The 21,908-nt window shown below is 56.8% G+C and overlaps 1 protein-coding gene across 7 annotated transcripts in view; it reads right to left on the bottom strand.

The window, feature by feature from the left end:
- ZNF787 (zinc finger protein 787) overlaps positions 1-20,827 on the bottom strand; it is a 31,156-nt gene extending 10,329 nt beyond the window's left edge. The window contains exons 1-3 of one of the 7 annotated variants that reach the window (XM_042917754.1): positions 20,810-20,827; positions 6,778-6,950; positions 1,527-1,615 (exon numbers count right to left, since the gene is read on the bottom strand). In XM_042917754.1, coding sequence (XP_042773688.1) covers positions 1,527-1,605 — 79 coding nt within the window. In that variant the 5' untranslated portion in view covers positions 1,606-1,615; positions 6,778-6,950; positions 20,810-20,827. The other 6 variants (XM_042917752.1, XM_042917753.1, XM_042917751.1 and 3 more) reach the window with 6 other exon arrangements.
- Between the last annotated feature and the right edge of the window lie 1,081 nt (positions 20,828-21,908).

Here is a 21,908-nt window from a genome sequence, read left to right as displayed (position 1 = left end):
ACGGGGTGTTTGGACAGAGACTGGGTGTTTCATTAGGTGGGGTCAGCACTGTGTCCTTGTTGTTTTGGTCGTGCTCTTATAGAGCCTGCACCTCTGGGAACTTACAGGTGTAATGATACAACATCTAGAATTTTCTGTAACTGCTCCAGGGGGAGAAGAGGGCACAAGTGGGGACATTAAGAGTGGTGAAGGGTCTCTGATCGCCAGAGTTCAGAAGAAATAAACAGTCATTACACCACTTATGTTTCAAGTTTCCACAACAAAACAGGCTTTTAAGTTAATTTTAAGAGGGCTAGAAGGCTGGGGCACCTGGTGACTCCGTCTGTCGAGTGTCTGATTCTTGATCTCAGCTCAGGTCATGATCTCACAGTTCGTGAATTCGAGCCCTGTGTCAGGCTCCATGCTGACAGCACGGATTCTCTCCCACCCTCTCTGCCCCTCCCCTGCTTGTGCTCTCTTACTCACTCTCTCTCTCAAAATAAATAAACTTTAAAAAAAAAAAAAAAAAAAGGGAGGGAGGGCTAGAAGGGCAAGAACATGGATCAGGAGAAGGAGGGGGAGCAGGCCCAGGGGCGCACCGGGGAAGGACAGGCATGGGTCCTCCCTGTGGGGGCAGCTGGGTCAGAGTAAGCACGGAGCCCCCATGACTCGGTTTCCTGCTCTGTACCCAAGGCTGCTGGGGACCTCCCGGCAGGGAGTTTCTCTTCATTCTCCTCCAGACGATCTTAGAATAAAGAAGCGGGAGGAGCCCGGGGCTTCATAAGTAACATCTACCCCCACGTGTGGTCCGGGCCCTCATAACCCTTCTCTTGGTCACTATGGTACACTGGCACAAGGTTGTGAACTCAGTGCCTGTTTTGTAAATAAAGTTTTATTGGCACATGGTCACATTCATTCACTTCCAGATGGTCCGGCTGCTTTCCTGCTGCAAGGGCAGGACACAGGGTCAGAAAACCAGAAGTATCTCCCTTCTGGCCCTTTACGGTAAAAGCCATTTGCCAACTCGGTGCCGGCCCGGCCGAAAACACTTCATCAGCAGCACGAGAAGAACGTCCGTGCTTTATTTCCCGGCTGCCCTATGGGAAAGCCCCCCGCAAGCAAACCCCAGGCCCCACGAGCTCAAAAAGGAGTTTTACTCAACCCAAATAATGCTTTATTAAATAAAACAAGGTACCAGTATTTAAAAAGTGAAACATTTCCCATAAAAACCCAGATACCCAGCTTTCCCCAAAAACCCAGCAGACAGGTGCCCCTATAGTCCTGTCAGCTCAGGTCACAGTCCCACCCCAACCCTGTCACACCCGCCCCCTGGTCTACAGTCTCTTGCTTGGGAGAAGCACAGGCCACCTAGAAACAGGGCAGTGTGGCCAGCCGCTGGGGGGTGAGGGGGCCGGGCCATGAGGGCAGGAGGAGGGACGGACAGCAGCAGCCCCCAAGGGCTCCCAGAGCCACAGGAGGAGAGGTGCAGGGAGCCGGGGTCCAGGAAGGGGGCAGGATCGGCCAAGAACCGCCCAAGGCCACCTCACCTGGGTTCTCGTGACTGGCCATCTGCTGGTCCTCGGAATCCAGCGGCCCCGGAGACCAGGCCTCTTCCCGAAGCTCCATGTCTGGGTCCCTGTTAAGAGAGGATGAGACGGAAGGACAGAGTTTACAGGATGCCAGGCGCCGCACTGGCTCCAATCCGCGCTCAAACACGGCCCCGGCAGACAGAAGGCGTGTGGCAGCAGGTACCTGAGGGACCCTGCATGGGGGACCAGCCCAAGGCCACACCCGATCTGGGGAGGAGCGGCTGCCACCAGGCTCTTGTCCCAGAACTGCCAGGGCGAGACACCGCCTCCCGCCTGGGCCTCCACGGCCGCCCCACACATGATCGCCACCTTGGACCTGCCGGGGACCCAGGAACGAGGAAGCCCTCCATCCATGACGCCCCGCCAGTCACAGGGTTGAAGGGCTGGCATGCCAGGCCCACGCCCAACGTCACGGGGAAGCAGACCGACGCAGGCACACAGGTCACCCACGGGGTCACGTTCTGTGGTCTCAAACGTGCATGAACTAAGACAGAGTCCACATCAGGGTCCTGAGGGAGGTAGCTGAGTCCCCAGGACACCTGCACTCAGAGGGGCAGCCAGACAGCCCCCGACGCCCTCCCAACCCCTTACCTCCTTACTGGCCCCAAGGGCCAAGGCCTGGCTCCTGGGGCAGACAGCCCCCCACCTCTTCCTGCCCCCTCTGGCCTCCATGATGCACTGAGCAGAGCTGCGCAGGCGTCTACCCTGTGTCTTAGACTCGGGCAGGGTGGGAGACCTAGGCGGCACCCAGCCCCAGGCGTTCGGCCCCTCGGGACCCGCTCCCTGGTGTGGCCTCACTCCCTGGCAGGAAGCCTGCAGCAGGCAGGACCTCTGGCAGGAGGCTGTAGCAGGCCAGGAGCAATCGACTGGACCGCAAGGGGCTCCTCTGCACCGTCAGGCCCTCGGGCCCCAAACCAAGGGAGCTGCTGCCTTAAGGTGAGCGCACGCAGCTCTGAGAAAACCGCCCCGGGGTCCTCCGCCCGCCACGGGACCTCACAGGGCAGCACCTGCTGCCCAGCATCTGGGAACAGCAGCCATCGGCCCCCCAGCACCACACACCTCCTCGCAACCGGCCTGACCCATTTCTCTCGAATCCCCCACCGACAAGGGGCTCACCACCACCCAGGCACCAAAGGAACCAACCGTTCCAAACCCGTTCCGCCCCACAGTGGCCTCTACTGACATCTGAGAGGAAGCCAGGCAACCGGCCGTCCCGCTGACAGACACACGCAGACACGTCTCCTGGGTCTGGGCCCTGTTCGACGTGGTACGGACACCATTAACTCCGAGCAGGCAGCACCGCTGCCCCACCATCAGATGAGGAAACGGAGGCAGGAGCGGCAGCGATCCGAAGGCACATGGCAGGCAGAGAACCGCAAACACGCAGGCCAGGTCCGAGCAAACAGGACAGCCTGGCCCAGCCGGCCCCGCCCCGCAGGGCCTGCGAAGCGGCAGGAAGACAGATGCTGCTGTCCCCCCACGCCTCCCAAGAGCTTCCCGCCCCCCCAGCCCCGGCTCCACATCACCCTGCACGGACACGCTCTGAACAACCACCATGCGATCGCAGCAGAGGTGAGATCACCAGGGAGCAGGGACAAGATGCCAACAGTGTGGCCACAGAGCCCCCGGCCCCAACCGCTCTGCCTTCCTGACACCCAACCAGTCGTCACAAGGACCTGTAAGAGCACAGGACGTAAGCAAAGACCAAGGCGGGGGGGCGGGGGGCAAAGGACACTGACCAGGAGATGGAAAGCAGCTGACTTGGAGGCACTGCGGGGAGGCAATGAGGGGCCCTTGGTTGGAGCCCCCAGCCCAGGCCTTCTCAAGGCCACCGTGCCACCGACCACGACGGGGAGCTACCATGAAGTGGGGCCAGGTCAGGAGACGGTGCCCTGTGCAGGCTCTCACCCCCACACGTGGTCAGAGCGCCCACTGTGACCCAGAGGCACCTGCCTGACTGATCACAGGCTCCCCCTCCACACAGGGCACTTATGGGACTAACCAGAAGACAAGGCGGGAGCGCCAGCAATTCTGCAGGGGCCGGCATGTGCTCGGTGGCACAGTCCCTTCCTGCCTACCTGTCCCTGCCACCCCCACCCCACGGGCACGGGGTGGTGAACAGGCCACAGCCCAGCCTCACGGGAGGTCCCTGCCACTGATGAACAAGCAGGTGAGTGAGACAGTGAAGTTCATGGAGGGGAGGGGAGGGGAGGGGAGGGGAGGGGAGGGGAGGGGAGGGGAGGGGAGGGGAGGGGAGGGGAGGGGAGAGACAGGCAGCTGCACCAAGGCATCAGAAGAGGATCTCGCAGGTGGAGGGGCCGCAGGAGAAGCGTGGACTGGGAGGGATGCTGGTGGCAGGAACAGCAGGTACAAAGGCCCCGAGGCTGGAGATGCAGGGCTGGGAGGATTCTCTTGCAGAGCCCAGAAGGCCAAACGAAGGCCAAAGCTGATCCCTTTGAGCTGGGCACCGTCACAACACTGGGGCTCACTGATGTAGGGGCGCCAGGTCCTGGAGGTCCCTTGCAGCAATGGAAGGAGCACCGATGGTGGGCAGCCAGGACTCACTCGGCACGCACAGTGCCACGTGCAGTGCCACAGGGTCCCCCAAGGTCCAGGAGGGTGTGGAGATGAGGGAGGGAGGCCCCCCGAGCAATGTTCCACCCTGTCTGTCTGAGCCATCACCTCCCCAGAGGCCTCCCAGCCCCCGATCTGACCCACCCTGGGACCCACGAGGTGCCCGGCACCCACAACAGCACCAGGTGCCGATGGGGGCTGAGGATAGGCGCGTGGCACACGCCTGAACGGGCATGAACAGAACAGAGGCTGCAGGAACAAATGCCCTGCAACTGTGTCCCCCTTGCCCACCCACCCGCTCACACCCCACAGGGAGGACGGACTGCACCCCAGAGCCCAGTGAGCCCCAGCCAAGAGCGAGTGCCACACACGGTTCGGATGAAACCAGGCTGGCACAGTCCGGCCACTCGGCTGTGGAGCCGCAAACGCTCTGACCCTGACCAGATAACCCCCTTCTCCAGAAACTAACTAGAGGGGAAAACCCGAACCTGGGAAAACGCTGCTTGCAGGGGAACAAGAGTTCATCACAGCCAGATCTAGAGCAGGGAAAAACTGGAAAGAAGCCATCAGCACCGGTGGGAGAGCTTAAGAAAATCCCACAGAGGGCTGCCTGGGCAGTCAGTGAAGCGTCCAACTTCAGCTCAGGTCACAATCTCACGGTCTGTGGGTTTGAGCCCCGCGTCGGGCTCTGTGCTGACAGCTCGGAGCCTGGAGCCTGCTTCGGATTCTGTGTCTCCCTCTCTCTGCCCTCTCCCTGCTTGCACTCTGTCTGTCTCTCTCTCTCAAACATAAACATTAAAAACAAACTTTTTTTAAGAAAAAGTAAATCCCACAGATGTCACAGCCTCACAGACAATGGTCCTGATGCCCCTGATAGCAGACAAGTGATTTTAACTTTTTTCTTTTTGTTTATCTTCATTTTCTCTATTTTTTCTTTTTACGTTAACGGGTAATTACTTCTGTAACAGGGGAAAGACTAAAAATTGATTCCTTTCTGGGACAGCCGTCGCGTATGGCAACGGGAAACTCGCTGGGTGTTGAGGGGGCAAAGTGGACACAGCCGGATGGCCCTCGGGTCACACAGGGTAACCGCGAACCCACAAAAACCCTCATGCTGGGCTGGCAGGCGTGCAGGACGGGGCGGCCGCCGTGGGCAACAGTCTGGCGGCTCCTCACGTGGTAAACAGACTTACCTTGTGACCGGCGACTCCGCTCCTAGGCATACACCCACGAGACATAAAGCACGTGTCCACACGCAGACCAGCCCACGAACACTCACGGCAGTGCCCTTTGCAGCATAAACACCAGAGGAAGAAACCAGCCACAGAGGATGCGGACAGCAGATTGCATCTATGCGGATGGCCAGGACAGACAGGAGCGGCTGCCAGGGGCTTGGGGGTGGAGACGGAGAGGGACCGCTAATGCGCTTTTTACGGAATGAGAAAATTCTGGAATCAGACCATGGTGACGGTTGCGCAACGTTTTGTGAATATATTAGAAGCCGCTAAACTGTACGTGTCAAAGGGTGAATTTCACCACACGTAAGTTACACCTCAATTGAAAACAAAGACTTGGGGCACCTGCCTGGGGGGCTCAGTCGGTTGAGCATCCAACTCTCAATTGGCTCAGGTCATGATCTCACGGTTCACGAATTCCAGCTCCACATCAGGCTCCTCGCCCGCTGGCAGGGCAGAGCCTGCTTGGGATCCTCTCTCTCTGTCTCTGCCCTTTATGTTCTCTAGTGTTCTCTCTCTCTCAAAAAAAAAAAATAAATAAATAAATAAAACTTCAAAAAATAAAAAAAACAAAGAAGACAGACTTCAAAAAACGTAAGGGCCCCCTGATAACAAGGCCACAAATGCTAAAAATGAGGCAAGAAGGGAGCATCTCTACTTGCTAAATGAAACATTGCCCCATTCATGAACCGCTTAACAAAGCCAATTGTGTCCTCAAGAAAAGCGAGGTAAGCCACAGGAAAGAGCCGGTAAGTGCCCACAGGGTTGTGGCTTGCGGGGTTGGGGTGAAGGAGGTGGGCCCGGACAGCCGGCTCGGCTCCCTCCTCTGTGCACGGAAACTTGTTTGCCAAGTGTGCATGCTGTGCTTCCCCTGAATTAATGTGTAAGTCGCTGACAGCAGGGACTTCCCGGCCCCGGGCCTCCACCGCAGGCCAGCTTCCTGCAGCAAGAAGGCCTCGGCCTTCGCTCCGTCCCCTTCCTGTCCCTGTCCTGCCCTGCCCCCCAGGAAACCTTTGGGCTCTGGGGCACCTGGGCCGGGCGGCAGGGACAGGAACCCCTCCTCGCTGTGCTGGACAGCGAGGTGTCAGCGGCTGCCCCACGGCCCGATGAGGTTCCCGGGCAGCCAGCAGATGGTCACCCAGAGCCAGGAGCCTGGTGCCCACATGGAGGCAGTGAGGGAGCTGGTGCAGCGACACATGGGGCTCCCCGTGAACAGAGCAGAGGCAGGGCTCCATCAGGGCCACCACCAGGGCCATCTACCCCAAATAGGCCACTTTGCTTCCTGGAAGCAGGAAATGAAACCCGCACAGCAAAGTGCCCTCCCTGGACCAGGAGGAAAGACCATCCTTCCCTCCAGACCCCAGAGAAGGAAGTGTGTATAAACGGACCTCCTAACATACCCTTCTGTCCTCCAGTCCCCTCCAGGGGGACCCTTCTGTCCTCCAGGGGCTGCAGCACCTTGGCCTCCGAACTTCTCTGGGTGTTCACTTCTCTTGCTTGGGCTCCCGTGTTTGTGGAAACACAATCCGCGTGCTTTTCTCCCATTGATGTGTTTTAGTCACAGCAGGAAACCCTAAGAGGGCAGGGGAAACTCTTACCTCCCCCACAGACCACTGGGAAAGGCCTCTTTGTGAGACAGACCGGACTGAGAGGGAGTCATAGTCATGGTCCGCCCGCCCATCAGCTACCCCCTGCTACCAATGGGTTTCACCTGAGTGTTTTAATGGTCACCCTTTAAAACATATCTAAGTAGCTACGCCACATCCTCAATCATGCCCCTTGGCCTGTAAAGCCCAAAATATTTACCTTCTGGCTCATTACAGAAAATGTGTGCCAACCCTGATATAAAGGAACGAGGGCCACCCAGACTCCCTGGCCAGCCCTGGAGGTGCTCTGCCTCCCGCGGGAAGCAGAGAGGGCCAGAGGAGTGTGCCTGAGGGGCCTCAGCAGGGATGCCAGTCGGAAAGAGGCCCTGAGCCCGGGCACTGTCCTGAAACCCCAGTAATTTTCTCTGCATCTGTGTTTGGCACATCAAGTGTGACAGGACAAGGAAGTGTGCACCGGGCAATTGGAGCCGGGCCACGCCCTGTGCCTGAGAAACCCGGGCAGAGAGGGTGTGGGCTCCCGTGGGCATCTCCACGTGGAGGGAGCTCAACGGCAAATACCAAGTGAAATCACCCTGACAGATCACGAGACCCCAGAAGAAAGGAAAAAGCTTTTTTCCTGCTTTTTGCACAAGCAAGGGGCTCACCTCTTCATTTTGCAGAGTCCCAAAAATTATGGAGCCTGCCCTGGGGGCAGCAGATGAAGCATTAGGGGCAATGAGGGCGAGCGCATACAGGTCATACAGGCCCTGGCCAGGAGTCTGCACGTTAATCCAAACACAGCAGGAAACCATGTTTTCACAGAGGATTTGCAGAGGCCTCGGAAAGACAAAGATGCATCTTCTGGGGCACCTGGGAGGCTCAGTCTGTTGAGCGCCGACTCTTGGTTTCAGCTCAGGTCATGATTTCACAGTTCGTGGGTTCGAGCCCCGAGTCGGGCTCTCTGCTGACAGCACAGAGCCTGCCTGGGATTCTCTCTCTCCCCCTCTTTCTCTGTGCCCCTCCCCCTAGCTTGTGTGTGCTCACTCGTGCTCTCAAAAAATGACGCACCTTCTTGTTCTGACTTTTGAGGGGTCAGGAGGTTTCCCGCTGGACCTGCCAGTCAGGGGTGAGCCAGGAGCAGGGCACACTCCCGGGTTACACCACCTCCCAGGGGATTTAAGCCAACGATCGGGGTGAGGCCACGGCCCACAGTGGTGCTACCCTGGCCTGGAAGCTGGGCCCTGCCGGCCACTGCCCTGCACTGTGATCCTCCCTGGGATGACCAGCAGGTGCCCCAGGGGTGAGCACACAAGGCAGGGAGGAGCCAGGGGTCCTTGTGAAGAGTTAGGAAGGGTGTTCACTACACGTACCCAGGCCCTTCCTCTCCCATCCACTCACTCACTCACTCATTCACTCGCTCATTCACTTGCTCACTCACTCATTCACTCACTCGCTCACCCACTCATTCACTCGCTGGCTCATTCATTCATTCATTCACTAGCTCACTCATTCGCTCACTCACTCACCCACTCAAGGAGCTGCTGAGCCCTCCAGTCAGACCCTGGGGGCCTGTGGCTTATGGGTCCTACACCCAGGATCTCAGAGGTGTGGGGGAAGGGGTGCAGCCCCCGACCCACCTCCCACTTGCTGTGGAGGAAGCCAGATTCTGCACTGTGACACCTTCGGAGACCCGCCTACCCCCCATGCTCCCTCCCAGCCCCCAAGTTTCTCCCCACAGCCTCTGTGTGACCTCGCCCATTCCTGAAGATAAAGAACGGGCCTCCCCCAGCCCGCCGGAGCCGGGCCCTTGAGCGATCCAATTAGCACAGGGGCAGACAGGGCCCAGCCGCTATGAAGCTCAGACAAATTATTGTTATTATTGTTGTTATGAGATCCCGCCCACCTGCTCTGGATGCCAGCCCACCAATTAGCCCCTCTCTTTCTTCTGCTGCCAATCTCATTGCCTCCCCTCCCCCGCGCCAAGCAGCTCCAAACCACCCCTTCTGAACCCGTGCCTGGCAGGGCCCTTCCCTCCAGGACACCCCCCTGCCTGCCTTCCTCCCTCACCTCCCAGCCCTCCCCTCTCCCCCCCCTCAGAGCTGGGCTGTGACTTCCACCTCCTGCCTTACCTCCCACCCACTCCCAACCACTCCCCCAGCCTCTGGGTCACCAAATCCAAGGGCTATTTAACCCCTGTGCTGGCGGCGAGCACACGTTCCCCTCCCCTCACAGGGCTCCATGGCCCAGCCGCCTAGGACACAGTCCTCCCGCCTCCTCCTTCCCACCCCGTCCACCCTCCCCCTGCCTCCCCATGCCCACTCCCTCCCAACACCCCTTCAAAGTCTGCTCCCCACCCCAACCCACTCATCTTTCTAAGTCACTCAACTCAAACCGCCCAACTAAAGATGAGCAATGGGCCAGAACAGACGTCCTCTAAAGGGCTGAGGAGAACGTAACAAGACTCTCAGCCTCATTCGCCATCACAACAGGGTCCCACGGTGTCAGAACACAGGTGACAGAAAGCAGAAGGCATCAAGAGCTGGCGAGGAGGAGCACACCCTGGAACCCGCACAGGCTGCTGGCTGGGCTGGGAAATGGGGCAGCGGCTCTGAAGGGACTGGCGGCCCCGGAAGGTAAAGCACAGAGCCACCGCGGGATCGCGTCACGCCGGCTTTGACTAGACACCCAACAGAGACAGGAACAGGTCCACACTAAGTGTGCACACGTGCGGTCACAGAGGCATAAACCATGACGCCCAGACACGGAGACAAGCCAACTGCCCATCGACAGACGAACTGATACACAAACTGTGGTTCGATCACACGACAGAACGCTATCCTGTCACATGCCGCCTCATGGATGAACCCAGAAAACCTCACGCTGTGTGAAGAGGCCACACATGGAGAGCCCGTTCACATGAAATACCCAGAACAGCAAATGCAGAGATGGATTAGGGATTCCAGGGGACGGGGGGCAGAGAAGGGGAGTGGGTGCAGCCTCTTTCGGGGATGACGAGGACATTCTGGGGCAACGGGCGTACCTATCTGTGAGCACGTCACCCACCACCGAATTGTGCAGTGTAAGCGGGGGACCCGTGTGGAACAGGACTCACGCCGCTGCCCTGCCTCGACTACCCTGCTGCACGTGCCCACTGCGCTTCACCCAGCCCCTCGATCCCACCCCCACCTCCCGTCCATGGCCTGTCCTCCACCCACCCGGCACCTTCTTACCTTTCCAGGGTCCACTCATGTGTCACCGCCCAGGCCGCCTAGGCCCCGCCCCGGTTCCCCTGGCTGGGCACCACCACCTGGAACCCTGTCTTGTGCACAGAGCTCACTGACGGCAAGCAGCCTGTGCACACGTCCCTCGCTCAGCAGGGGCCACTCGGACCCCAGGCACCTTTTCGGCCAGGATGGTGATGCCCACAAACCCCTCCACTCTCCTCACCAGCTCCTACCCACTTCCCTTTTCTGTGGGCAGCTTCACCCCTCACTCCAGGCCTGAAAATCCACGCGCTCCCTCCTCTGCCCCCACCTGGATCACCTCCGACCCCCACAGCTGGGCCTGTCAGACTCCCCTGTGGTTTGAACACTGAGGGATAGTCTGCAGCACCATGGGAAACGCAAGCCCTTTTCTGTGGGGACAGGGAGCTCTCTGTCAACCTCTCCCGTCCCATTCCTTCCACAACGATTGGTCTGCTCAGACTCTTTCCACCTTACCTGGGTCGGCTGAGTAGACCCTACTTCCCCAGAATGTAACCCGCACCCCATCCGGGATGTCCAGTGCTCTCAGAAAGAGCTGAGCAAAGCAGTCCCTTTCGATCCTGCTCTTCTGTCCCCTCCCCACCCCCACCCCCACCCCCACCCGCTGTCTTCCCCTTTTCCTGGACTGCCTCCCCGGGAGTCTACCTCATGGCTTGGTCGCTCCCGTCCACCTCCCGTCTAGACTGGCCACCATCCTCAGGGGCACCACGCACCCCTGCCTCCAATCCTTCGTGGCCCACCCAGGGTGCAGCCCACCCCAGGGGCCCCGGCAGGAGGCACACTCCAGAGGCCCTAGTCACCACTCCCCACTACGTCCCAGAGAAAAGTTTCTAGAATTCCCAGAACCTCGCTGTGCTGTTATGGCGGCAGGCGGGTGGGGAGTGTGGAGGCCACCTGCCACCATCCGGGAATGCTCAGCATTCAGATCTAGAGATGTCTGTGAACACTCCTGATTCTTAAATCTTCGCCAGTAACTACACATTGCTTACACAAACAAAAATATTCTCCAGGACAGAAAAAAAAAGACGCAAGCACACCTACAGACCGCCTATGTGTCACTGGTCAATCAGACCAGTGGGCCAGACCCCCATTCTCTAGTGGGCCTGTTTGTTCACATTCTACCTACAGACGGGCTGCCAGGGCCCAGCAAAAGTAGCACCTCCCCAGGAAGCCTTCCCAGACTTCTCCCTTCCCTTAGCTCAACTGTCCTCTTTTCAAATAATAGTAACAGATCCCACTCACCAAGCACAACTACATCTCAGACCTGGGTGCAGGGTGCTGTGGGTTCATAATCCTAATCCCCACAACCCCAGGCGGAAGAGAGGACAGGCTCTCTGGGCAGGCTGCCAGAGTCAGAATCGGCCCCACCACCCCCCAGCCATGTGACCTTGGACAAGGTGCTTCAGCCTGTGAGCCTCCTCACCCTCGTGAGTCCTGCATCAAGATCAAAGCAGAGCTCTTCGTGAGTGAAGAGCTCAACAGGGAGCCAGATGCCCAGTACGTGCCTTGTGACCCCTGAGAGGACTGTTCAAACTGGGGTTCAGACAACTTCGGTGGCTGACCTGTCATCACAAAACCATGAAGTCGAGGAGCACAGACTCCAGCCGGGTCGGCCAGCCTCCAAGGCCGTTTCTTTTCTCCTCGCTCTTAGAACGCCAGCCCCGGCTTCCTTAACTTCCCCGGGTGGCCTGGCAGAGCAGCACAGGGCCCTGGTCCACCCACCCAGGCTCGGCATGGCTGGCTGCTCAGCAGTCACGAGGCGACAGCTCTCTGTGCTACCACAACAAAGCCACCGACACTATGAGCGTCAGAGTCACACGTGAAATGAGGGGCTGGGTCTCAGAGTACCCTGAATCAGCCAGTGACCCTGCAGGTACCTTCGTGACAACGCACCCGTGGCAGAGGGAGACCAGAGTCCCCAACCCTACGACTGATACCTAAGAGGCCTTCATGACGGCCTGTATCTCCCCAGACCCCAGGCGGCGGCATGATGGTGAAGGGCCAGGTCCTGGACTCTCGCACACACTGGTGCTCCTATGCAGCTGTGGGGCCTGGGGCTCGATCCCCCACCCCTAAACTGGGGGTAGTCACCCCCATCCCAGGGCCTCTCAGAGCTCAGAACAGCGAGTACTAAGCGCAGGCAGGACCAGACGCCCGCCAGGCGCTCAGAAAGCCAAGTGCTGGCAAATTTAGTCTGTCTCCACCAAGAGGGCAGGGCCATAGCTGACTCCCAAGGCCCCAGCTCCCAGCACACACAAGGCCTTGGGCAGCATGGAGGACAACCAAAGGAGCTCACCGTCCTCCTCCGCGGAGTCCCAGGGTCCTCTTGGCCAATTCCTCCCTGTCCTTCAAGACTCGGACACACCACCTTCCCCAGGACATGCTTCTAGAGTTCCTGGGAGCTGTTCTGGGACATTCCCCCAGTCCTTTGCTGCTTCTGTGTGTGTCTCCCCAACAGGTCTCCAAGCTGCTGCAGGACAGGAACTGCCAGTGCAGCCCGGCTCTGACTCTGGGCCAGGGGAGCCTCTTCTCCCACCCCACAGCAGAGCACTGCACCCGTGGGCCCAGCACACAGCCGAGTTGTCCAGGGAACGCTAGGCTGTGCTATCTTAGGGGAAAGGGGGAAACGGAGCATGAAAAAGGGAAGTGACAGATCCAAGGTCACCAAGATGGAAGAGACAGGAGACAAGGCCTGGCTTAGGAAGGCCTGGCCCCGGAGCCATTCCCACATAGTTTACGGTCACCTCTCTGAGGTTTGTTCTCACTTTAAACGGAAAGCATTAAGAGCTTCCCTACCAAGATCAATACTATTATTAACATTCCATTTCACCTGGACAGAAATTGAGATGTCAACGTTCATCCGTGCTGTAAAATCACAAAGTATGAGGTGTGGAGCTGGGATGTGAACGCAGGTCTGTCTGACCCCAGAGTTCTTAATTAATTGGTCACAGTGCTCCTCGTGGGCCAGGCAGGGTGACAAGCCCTAGCCCTGCTCCAGCTCCTCAGCTGGGCTGGGGTGGGGGTGGGGATAGATCTGGAAGGCTTCCAAGGAAAAAACTAAGACATGAGATAACACAAGTCGGAATCCGATCTGAGTGTCGTCAGGGCTGAGGCAGAAGGCCGGAGGGCCAGAGGGGACTACAGCAAAGGCAGGCAGGTGAATGCCAGCTGCATTTAGCCAAAGAGGCTTACAGCCTTACAGAGGAGATAAGCCAGGATCAATGGCAACCGTGCGTCCCCAGAGCAGAAGCCAGCTCTGACTCCCAACTGGATCCTCGGCATTGCCCGAAGCGGGGCCTGGCACCAGGAAACCACACACCGAGTCACTCCCTTCCTGAAAGCCCCCGGGACTGGGCTGTGCAGGGATGCCAGCCCTGGGCTCCCACAGCCCTCCCCACCTCCCAATAAGGGATCTGGGTGGGGACTCTGCCCTCCTGCTCCAGGACCTTGCTCATCTCTCTGCCCTGGCGCCCAGTACGGGGCCGGCCCTGGAGGAGCCTGTGGGTCACTTTTCCATCGCGTGATGCCGCCATCCTGGGCTGGCCTGACCCCACGGGGCCAGTGGCACGTATCTCCAGGAACCGGGGTGTCCCCCCCTTGAGGCCGGGACAGGGTCTGGAGTATAAAACAGCACAGCTAGACGCCCGGGAGGCCTCGGGGTCGGCTTCGGGCCGGGCCACCGTCCGCCCCTGTCCCGCGGGCCACGCGGTGCCTGACCTTGGCCCAGTCACTTCCCCTGCGGCACACGCGCTTCCTGCCCGCCGCCCGCGCCGGAGCGAATGAATGAGCCTCCCGCCGGGCGAATGCCCTAATCACCGGCCGGATCAAAGGCCGCACGCAGCCCGCCCAGGGCAGCAGCGGAACCCGGGCTTCTCTGAAAAGGGGAAGGAGGTGGGGTGACAAGCCGGGGACCCAGACGCGCCCCCCGGGCCGCCGTTTCCGGTCAGGCCAGCCCAGCCCGCGCGTCCCCTTCCCCCACCGGGGCCTCAACTTCCCCCGGGAATCGCCACCACTTCCGGCCACGACCCGCCGGAGAAGCTGCGGCGGCCCCACCCCCGAGCCCCCAGCCCGAGCCCCCGCGCTGCGCAGGCGCGCTCCCTCCCCGGCGCGGCCCCGGCGCGGCGCCGCGCACGCGCGCTCCCCGCGGCTCCGCCTGGCGCGCCCTCGCCCGCCCGCGTCACCGGCCGCGCGCCCACTCACGCCCCCCCAGCACGCGCACGCGCACTCTCCCGCCCAGTCGCGCTCGCCGCCCGCCTCCCCGCCCGCCCCCCGCCCGCAGCCCGGCTCTCGAGGCGCGCGCCCACCCGGCCCTGGGTTCACGCCCCCCGCCCCCGCGCCCTCCCCTCACCTCCTCGGTCCCGGGGCCGCCGCGCCGCACTCCTCCTCTCTGCTCCCTCGCGGATGGTGGCAGCGGCGGCAGCGGCGACTCAGACCCTGGGGTCAGGGGGACGGGCGCCCAGGCCGGAAGTGACCTTCCTGGCCGCTTCCGCCCGCGCTGCTCCCCCTCCCCTTCCCACTCCCCCTCCAGCCTCCACCCCGTCCTCGCCGCTCTAGGAAGGCGAGCCCGGCGACCCCCTAGCCGCCGCCCCCCAAGCTCTATGGTACGGAGCGGACGCCCCTGGGAGCCACTTCCGGACACGTCTAGGACACGGGTCCTCCGTCCCCGCTCTATGGCGCCGCGCGCCGAGGGGCTTCGGGCCCCGCCCCCTTCCAGGACAGGAGGCGCGGGCCCGGCCCGTTAGGCGGAGACTTCCGGGTGCTCGGGAGGTACCCCCCCCCCCAACCCGGCTCCCGGCGCTCGCGCCTGCGCGGTCGGCGCCCCGCGCCAGCCTGGGGCGGAAAGGTGTGGGAGAGAGTGGCGGCTAGGGCCGTTCGTGCCACCCCAGGTCCTCCTGTCGTCTCTATCATCGTAACCCCTTCCGTGCCGGGACTCGAGGCGGTGGCAGCGTCCGCTTGTGTAGGCAGCTCCGGGACACAGCCCTGACGAGCCCTGCCCAGTGTCCGCGACTGAGCCCAGTTAGGGTCCCGGAGCGAATCTCTAGGGTGGGGCTGGCGGCGGGGGAACCTGCTGCCCCCAAGGCAAGACCCACCAGTGCCCTCGTTTAGTGCACCTGCCACCTGCCAAGCCGGGCGACCAGCCAGCCCCTTCCTTCCCTGGGTCCCTGCCCTCTGGTGGGAGAGGGGAATGCTGGTCTCAGGTTTCACCTGAAGCCAACCCTGGAGCTGAGAGGGCTCACCGCCCCCCCCCCCCCCCCACCGGCCTCAGTGCCCTCCCTTTTAAGGGGGTAATAACACGTTATGCTCCTGCGAGGTCTTTGCATACATTAGGATCCGTTAATAACAAGGGACAGAGAGCTCAAGGCACCTGCCGAAAGTCTCATGCAGAGAATGCAGAGCCTGGGCTCCGACCGTGGGCTCGCTCCCGATTCCTGTATTTGACCGTGCCTAAACTACCTCCCATAATGGACCATTGATCCCAGTAGCTGAGGATTCACCTACTTTCCTCATGTGAGGCAGGCACTTAGGAAGCACTCACTGAATGTCAGCTGTTATTTCAGTGTTCTCATATAAGTAGATGTTTTAAAATTATTGTTTACACCACAGTGTGCTGGCAGGCCAAGTCATTGCCCACCCCCTACCCCCAACGCTCCCCACCCCACACACTTGGCTGGCTCTCACGTCAGTGGCAGATGACTTACCGTAATTATTTATAAGTGTTTTATTATCATCATCACTGAAACAGTCACCAATAATAAATAAATAAACATAAATGACGGATTAAGAAAAGAGAAACAGTTACGGAGCTTGGGAGTCAGGAAGATGGGGATATACAATTCCCTTGTTGAATAACACCTCTCACAGCCTCAAGAATCTGTACAAATTTGCTTAATTTAGGACCTGATCCTAGCAAAGTCTCAGTGAAAATGCTAGTGATTAGCAGGACTTATTAGTGCTATTATTTCTGCTGTGGCCGCTGAATACCCTCATATCTCAATCTGCATCAATCATAAGATGTGTGTTGTTGATCTAATGACATCTTTTCAGGATAAAAAAGAGTACTGTATTAAACGTATATGTAAATAGTAAGATATGCCTGTGTCTCACCTTCAGAAATATCGCAAAAGTAAATTTTTAAATACTAATTATTATTACTATGAGTAAGAACTTTACATCATGAAACCTGAGTATAAGACTCATCAGTGCTCCTCTGAATCAGATCACTTGTTGTGTGTCTGCAGTGGCCTGGAGGGGGGCAAAGTGGAAGGCACAGCTTCCTCCCTCTCCCTTTCCACCCTCCCAGCAGACCAAATTGAGAACCCAATGATGAGATCTGGAGAGCTCTCTTGATCGCCAGACGGAAGCCATGTATTGAGGATGGTGATGCAACAGCTAGAAGGGGCCAGGTCAACACTTGGTGGCTTTACGAGAAAGAGGTTCTGTGCCAGCAGAGCTATGACATGAGAAAAGCTACCTTCTATCTGATTTAAATTTTTTTAATGTTCATTTATTTTTGAGAAAGTGGGACAGAGCACAAGCAGGGGAGGGGCAGAGAGAGGGAGACACAGAATCCCAAGCAGGCTCCAGGTTCCAAGCTGTGAGCACAGAGCCCAATGCGGGGCCCAAACTCACCAACTGTGAGACCATGACCTGAGCCAAAGTCCGATGCTTAACCAACTGAGCCACCCAAGCAACCCCCTTCTATCTGATTTTAAACTATTCATAATTCTGAGTGTCTCTCTTAAGACTGTCAAACCAATAACGGGTATTTCCAAGTCATAGGATGGGGTTGTAGTCAAAATGGCTCATTGATCACAAAAACCTGCCCTTCCCTTTCAGAGTATAGAATTATCCCTGGAAATGCTATTTCCCATCCAGGGACTACAGCTTGACATCTGTGTGTGGCCTTGTGATTGGCTCCAAACACTAGGATGGGGGCAGAAGGGACACAGGCCATTTCCAGGCCACAGCTCTTAAAAACAAGCATGCTTGGAGTGCCTGGGTCACGGTCAGTCAGTTAAGCATCCGACTTCGGCTCAGGTCATGATCTCACAGTTCATGGGTTCAAGCCCCGTGTCAGGCTCTGTGCTAACAGCTCAGAGCCTGGAGCCTGCTTCAGATTCTGTGTCTCCCTCTCTCTCTGCCCCTCCCATGCTCTCTCTCTCTCTTTCAAAAATAAAACATTAAAAAAAAAAAAAAAGGCATGCTTCTGTGCTCTTTTTGCTCCTGCTGGCTGGATACAGAAAATAACCAGGTCCTAGGGCATAGTGGAACTCCAAGAAAACTGGGCCTCTCAACAGCCACCTTCTGGAGACATTCTCCACCACCAGTACACAACACCCACCCAAGGCTGTTACCTCATCAAGAAATAGATGTCTAGGGACGCTTCGGTGGCTCAGTGGGTCGAGCATCTGACTTTGGCTCAGGTCATGACCAAGTGGTTCTTGAGTTCTAGCCCCACATTGGGTTCTCTGCTGTCAGCCTGTCAGCACGGAGCCTGCTTTGGATCATCTGTCCCTCTCTCTGCCCTTCTCGCTCTCTCACTCGCTCTCTCAAAAAGAAATAGTTAAAAATAAATAAATAAATAAATAAATAAATAATCTTTCCCCCTAAAAAAAAAAAAAGAAATCAATGTCCAGTTTGTACACCCATGTTTACAGCAGCATTATTCACAAAAGATGGAAACAAATGGCCATTGACAAATAAATAAGCAAAATGTGGTTTAAAATAAATAAGCAGGGGCACCCGGGTGGCTCAGTTAGTTAAGCGTCTGATAGGCTCAGGTTGTGATCTCGCAATTCATGGGTTCGAGTCCCGGGTCGGGCTCTGTGCTAACAGCTCAGAGCCTGGAGCATCTTCGGGTTCTGTGTCTCCCTCTCTCTCTGCCCCTCCCCTACTTGCACTCTGTGTTTCTCTCAAAAATAAATATCAAAAAAAGAAAGAGGTGGGTGTCAAATGACCTGGCTGAGCTCAGGTGCCCCTAGCATCCCCTAAACCTCAGCTCTCCCCCTTCCACTCAAGTGAGTCCCTCCAGACTCCTTCCAGGAAATCCCTATTTTGGCCATTTGGGTTCGCGTCACTGTAACCAAAGCACTGCGCACACGCGAGCCTCATTCAGGGTTGAAATGAGGGATTGAAGGAGGGCTGGACGAGGTGCTGTGTAAGCCTCCAGCGTGGCTGTCCTCACAAAAACGCCAGGGTGCATGGGGCAAGCACCAGCTGCCACTCTGGCACCCTTGACAACCCCCTCACATGTCCCCCCGATGCTCCCTCCTACGCGGAGCGGCCAGAACAGCTGCGGAGAGCAGGGTGCACGTGGAGTTTGCAGCTGTCCTCCAATCCCTGAGACACAGAGGAGAACACACACACACACACACACACACACACACACACACACACACCCCTCCGATGTTCATTATTATGATAATGAGCAATCTTGGAGAGTTTTCATCCTGGGCTGGACACAGAGCTGAGTGTTCTGTTCCAATCAACGTGCTTCCTGCTCACTTCCACCCCGTGACGTAGCGCAGACCCTCGCTCAAAGTGTGGGCCTCACACACGCCTAGTCCCCGACACCCAGGACCCCATAAGAAATGCAGGATCCCGGGCCTCGCTCCAACCTACGGGGGCAGACTGCATTTTAACCCGGTCCTCAAGCAGTTCCTACCCACGAGAAAGTCTGCAAAGAGTGAGTGCCAAATCAAATTAACTAGTTTAATTTAGTTAAATTTGAGTTCCAGGTAAATGATGAGTTGTTTTTTAGTATAAAAATGTACTGATCCTTATCGAAAAAAATTACATCTGGTTTATTTTAAACACAAAAGGAATCAGGGGCCCTGGGTGGCTCAGTCAGTTAAGTGTCCAACTTCAGCTCAGGTCATGATCTTGCGGTCCATGAGTTAGAGCCCCTTATCAGGCTCTGTGCTGACAGCTCAGAGCCTGGAGCCTGCTTTGGTTTCTGTGTCTCCCTCCCTCTCTGCCCTCCCCACTCGTGCTCTGTCTCTGTATCTCTCAAAAATAAATAAACACTAAAAAAAATTCAAATACAAATGGAACTGTGCATTATATATATACACACACACATATATATGTATATAAACATGTGTATACATATTTTTTAAGTGTATTTATTTATTTTGAGAGAGAGCACACAAGGGAGGGGCAGAGAGAGAGAAGGAGAGACAGAATCTGACAGTGCAGAACCCAGTACAGGACTTGAACTCATGACAGTGACATCATGACCTGAGCCAAAATCAAGTCAGACGCTTAACCGACTGAGCCATGCAGGTGCCCCACATCCTACACTTTCATTTGCTAAATCTGGTCGCCCTGTGTAGAGGACATTGTGGGTGCTTTTATGACACCATACGCCCTCTTCGTCACTGGTTTCCCCAGATTTCCACACTCCATGTATCTCAGGTGCAGGGAGGGGGTGCACGGGAAGGACAGAGTTCCATCCCCTGCACTTTAAAAAGTGGGAGTGACAGGTGCCTTGGGGCCAAGCTAATCCAAGCAAAATCATACCCTGTGGCCTCTCTGTCTCTGGGTAGGATGTAACCCAATTCATGCCCATATGATAAAGAAGTGTTTTCAGTGGCATTCTTATTTTTTTTTTAAATATAGTGTCAAACTGGCTAACACACAGGGTGTACAGGGTGCCCTCGTTCAGTGGGATTTTAACAAAGAAGCTGACCCTGGTTCTCTTCCTGGATGGCGGAATACGGGATGTGATATTTGGAATGGTGACAAAAACAGCTTGCCGTCCCATGAGCGACAGGGCGAGACCCAGAAGCAGAGAAATGTTCACCTTTCGCCCCGAAAGCTGACCTACAGCCCTCACGGTTCCGATAAGTACGAAATGCACGCTGGCTGCTACATTCCCGAAGGGTCTCATGACTGCCTGGACATCTCACAGGTAGTTAATACCGAGCTGAATGATAAGGACCAGAGAAATCTTGCGAAAGTAGTTTTACGAGTAGAAATTTGAAGGAGTCATTTATGATCTAGTTCTCCCTTGCACGTCCCCTCCTGCCTCGAGCACTAAGCGTATAACCATGGGCTTCACACAGCAAAAGTGCAGCTCTTTCTGCCCGTGGGTCCTGCCCCCACACTATACAAATAGCCCCGTCTCAAGAATTCTTTCTTGATGGTCTGCTCGCGGCCCCACATCAAGGGATGCAGGTTTGAGGACAACAGAGCAGAGGGTAGGAAAGAAGACGAACCCCTGGTGACATTTTTGAGTCACTGAATCCTATTGACTCTGGAGCTGGTCCCTTTCTCGGGACTTTCCTACTGGCTGATAAATTCTCCCTGGAGTTTGAGCAAGTTGGAAACAAGTTTCCAGGAGCCGTAGCTGAACGCATGTCAACTAATATGGATAGAAACGATCGTTGCTTCCATTTCACGCTGGAGGAAACTGGTGACAGGAGAGGGGAGCTTATGTGCTCGAGGTCACCCTGCTGCCTTATTAATTCTAGGCTTGTCTGACACCCAAGACCATGCTGATAGCCATTCTCCTGTTCAGCCAGTTTGGGGAAGCTCTGTGCCAATGGAGACACTCAAGACTTTCATGTTTTCAGGGGCACCTGGGGGGCTCAGTCGGTTGGGCATCTGATTCTTGATTTCGGCTCAGGTCATGATCTCACGGTTTGTGGGATTGAGCCCTGAGTCAGGCTCTGTGCTGTCAGCACAGCGCCTGCTTGGGATTTTCTCTCTCCCTCTCTCTTTGCCCCTCCCCTGCTTATGTTCTCTCTCTCTCTCTCAAAATAAATAAATAAACTTAAAAAAAAAGACTCTCGTGTGTTCAAAGACTTTCATCTTCAAACTCACAATGTTGCTTGAAGTGGGAGAGACTCTTGTTTGAATCCAGACAAAGAAGCTGAGACTCAGAGAGGTCGAATAATATTGTCAAGACCCCACAGTCAGTGGAACTGGCATCTGAATGCAGCTCCTGGACGCTGCTCCAGACTCTGTCCTGTCCACCCTGCCTTCACCTGCTTCACCCCCTCGGATGGAACTGGCTACACACTGGACTGTTTCCCAAAACTCTTGACACCCACAGAGGAAAAAGATTACCAGAAACAAAACAAGCAAAACACAAAACAAAAAGGCAAAGGTGTCCATAAAGCTAAAAAAAGGCTCGATCACACAGAACGTGAGGTAATGACCTGAGCTGAAACCAACAGTTAGAGGTTTAACCGACTGAGCCACCCAGGCGCCAAAAGCTAAAACGCTTTTAATAAACTTGATTTATATGATGGCCTTGGGGCACCTGGGTGGTTCAGTCAGTTCAGCGTCCGACTTGGGCTCAGGTCATGATCTATCTCACGGTCCATGAGTTCCAGCCCCATGTCAGATCTGTGCTGACAACTCAGAGCCTGGAGCCTGCTTCGGATTCTGTGTCTCCCTCTGTCTCTGCCCCTCCCCCACCTCTCAAAAATAAATACACAGTAAAAAAAAAAAATAAGTCAAAGGGCACCTGGGTGGCTCAGTCGGTTCAGCGTCCGACTTGGGCTCAGGTCATGATCTCACAGTTCGCGGGTTTGTGGGTCCGAGCCCCACGTCGGGCTCTGTGCTGACAATTCAGAGCCTGGAGCCTGCTTCCATTCTGTGTCTCCCTCTCTCTCTGCCCAACCTCCCACTGGCTCTCTCTTCTTCTCTCTCTCTCTCTCTCAAAAACAAGTA

Source organism: Panthera leo, chromosome E2 (genome assembly GCF_018350215.1).
Source record: "Panthera leo isolate Ple1 chromosome E2, P.leo_Ple1_pat1.1, whole genome shotgun sequence".
Taxonomy (NCBI): domain Eukaryota; kingdom Metazoa; phylum Chordata; class Mammalia; order Carnivora; family Felidae; genus Panthera; species Panthera leo.
The sequence above is the reverse complement of the archived record's forward strand: the minus strand, read 5'-3'. Positions and strand labels throughout refer to the sequence as shown.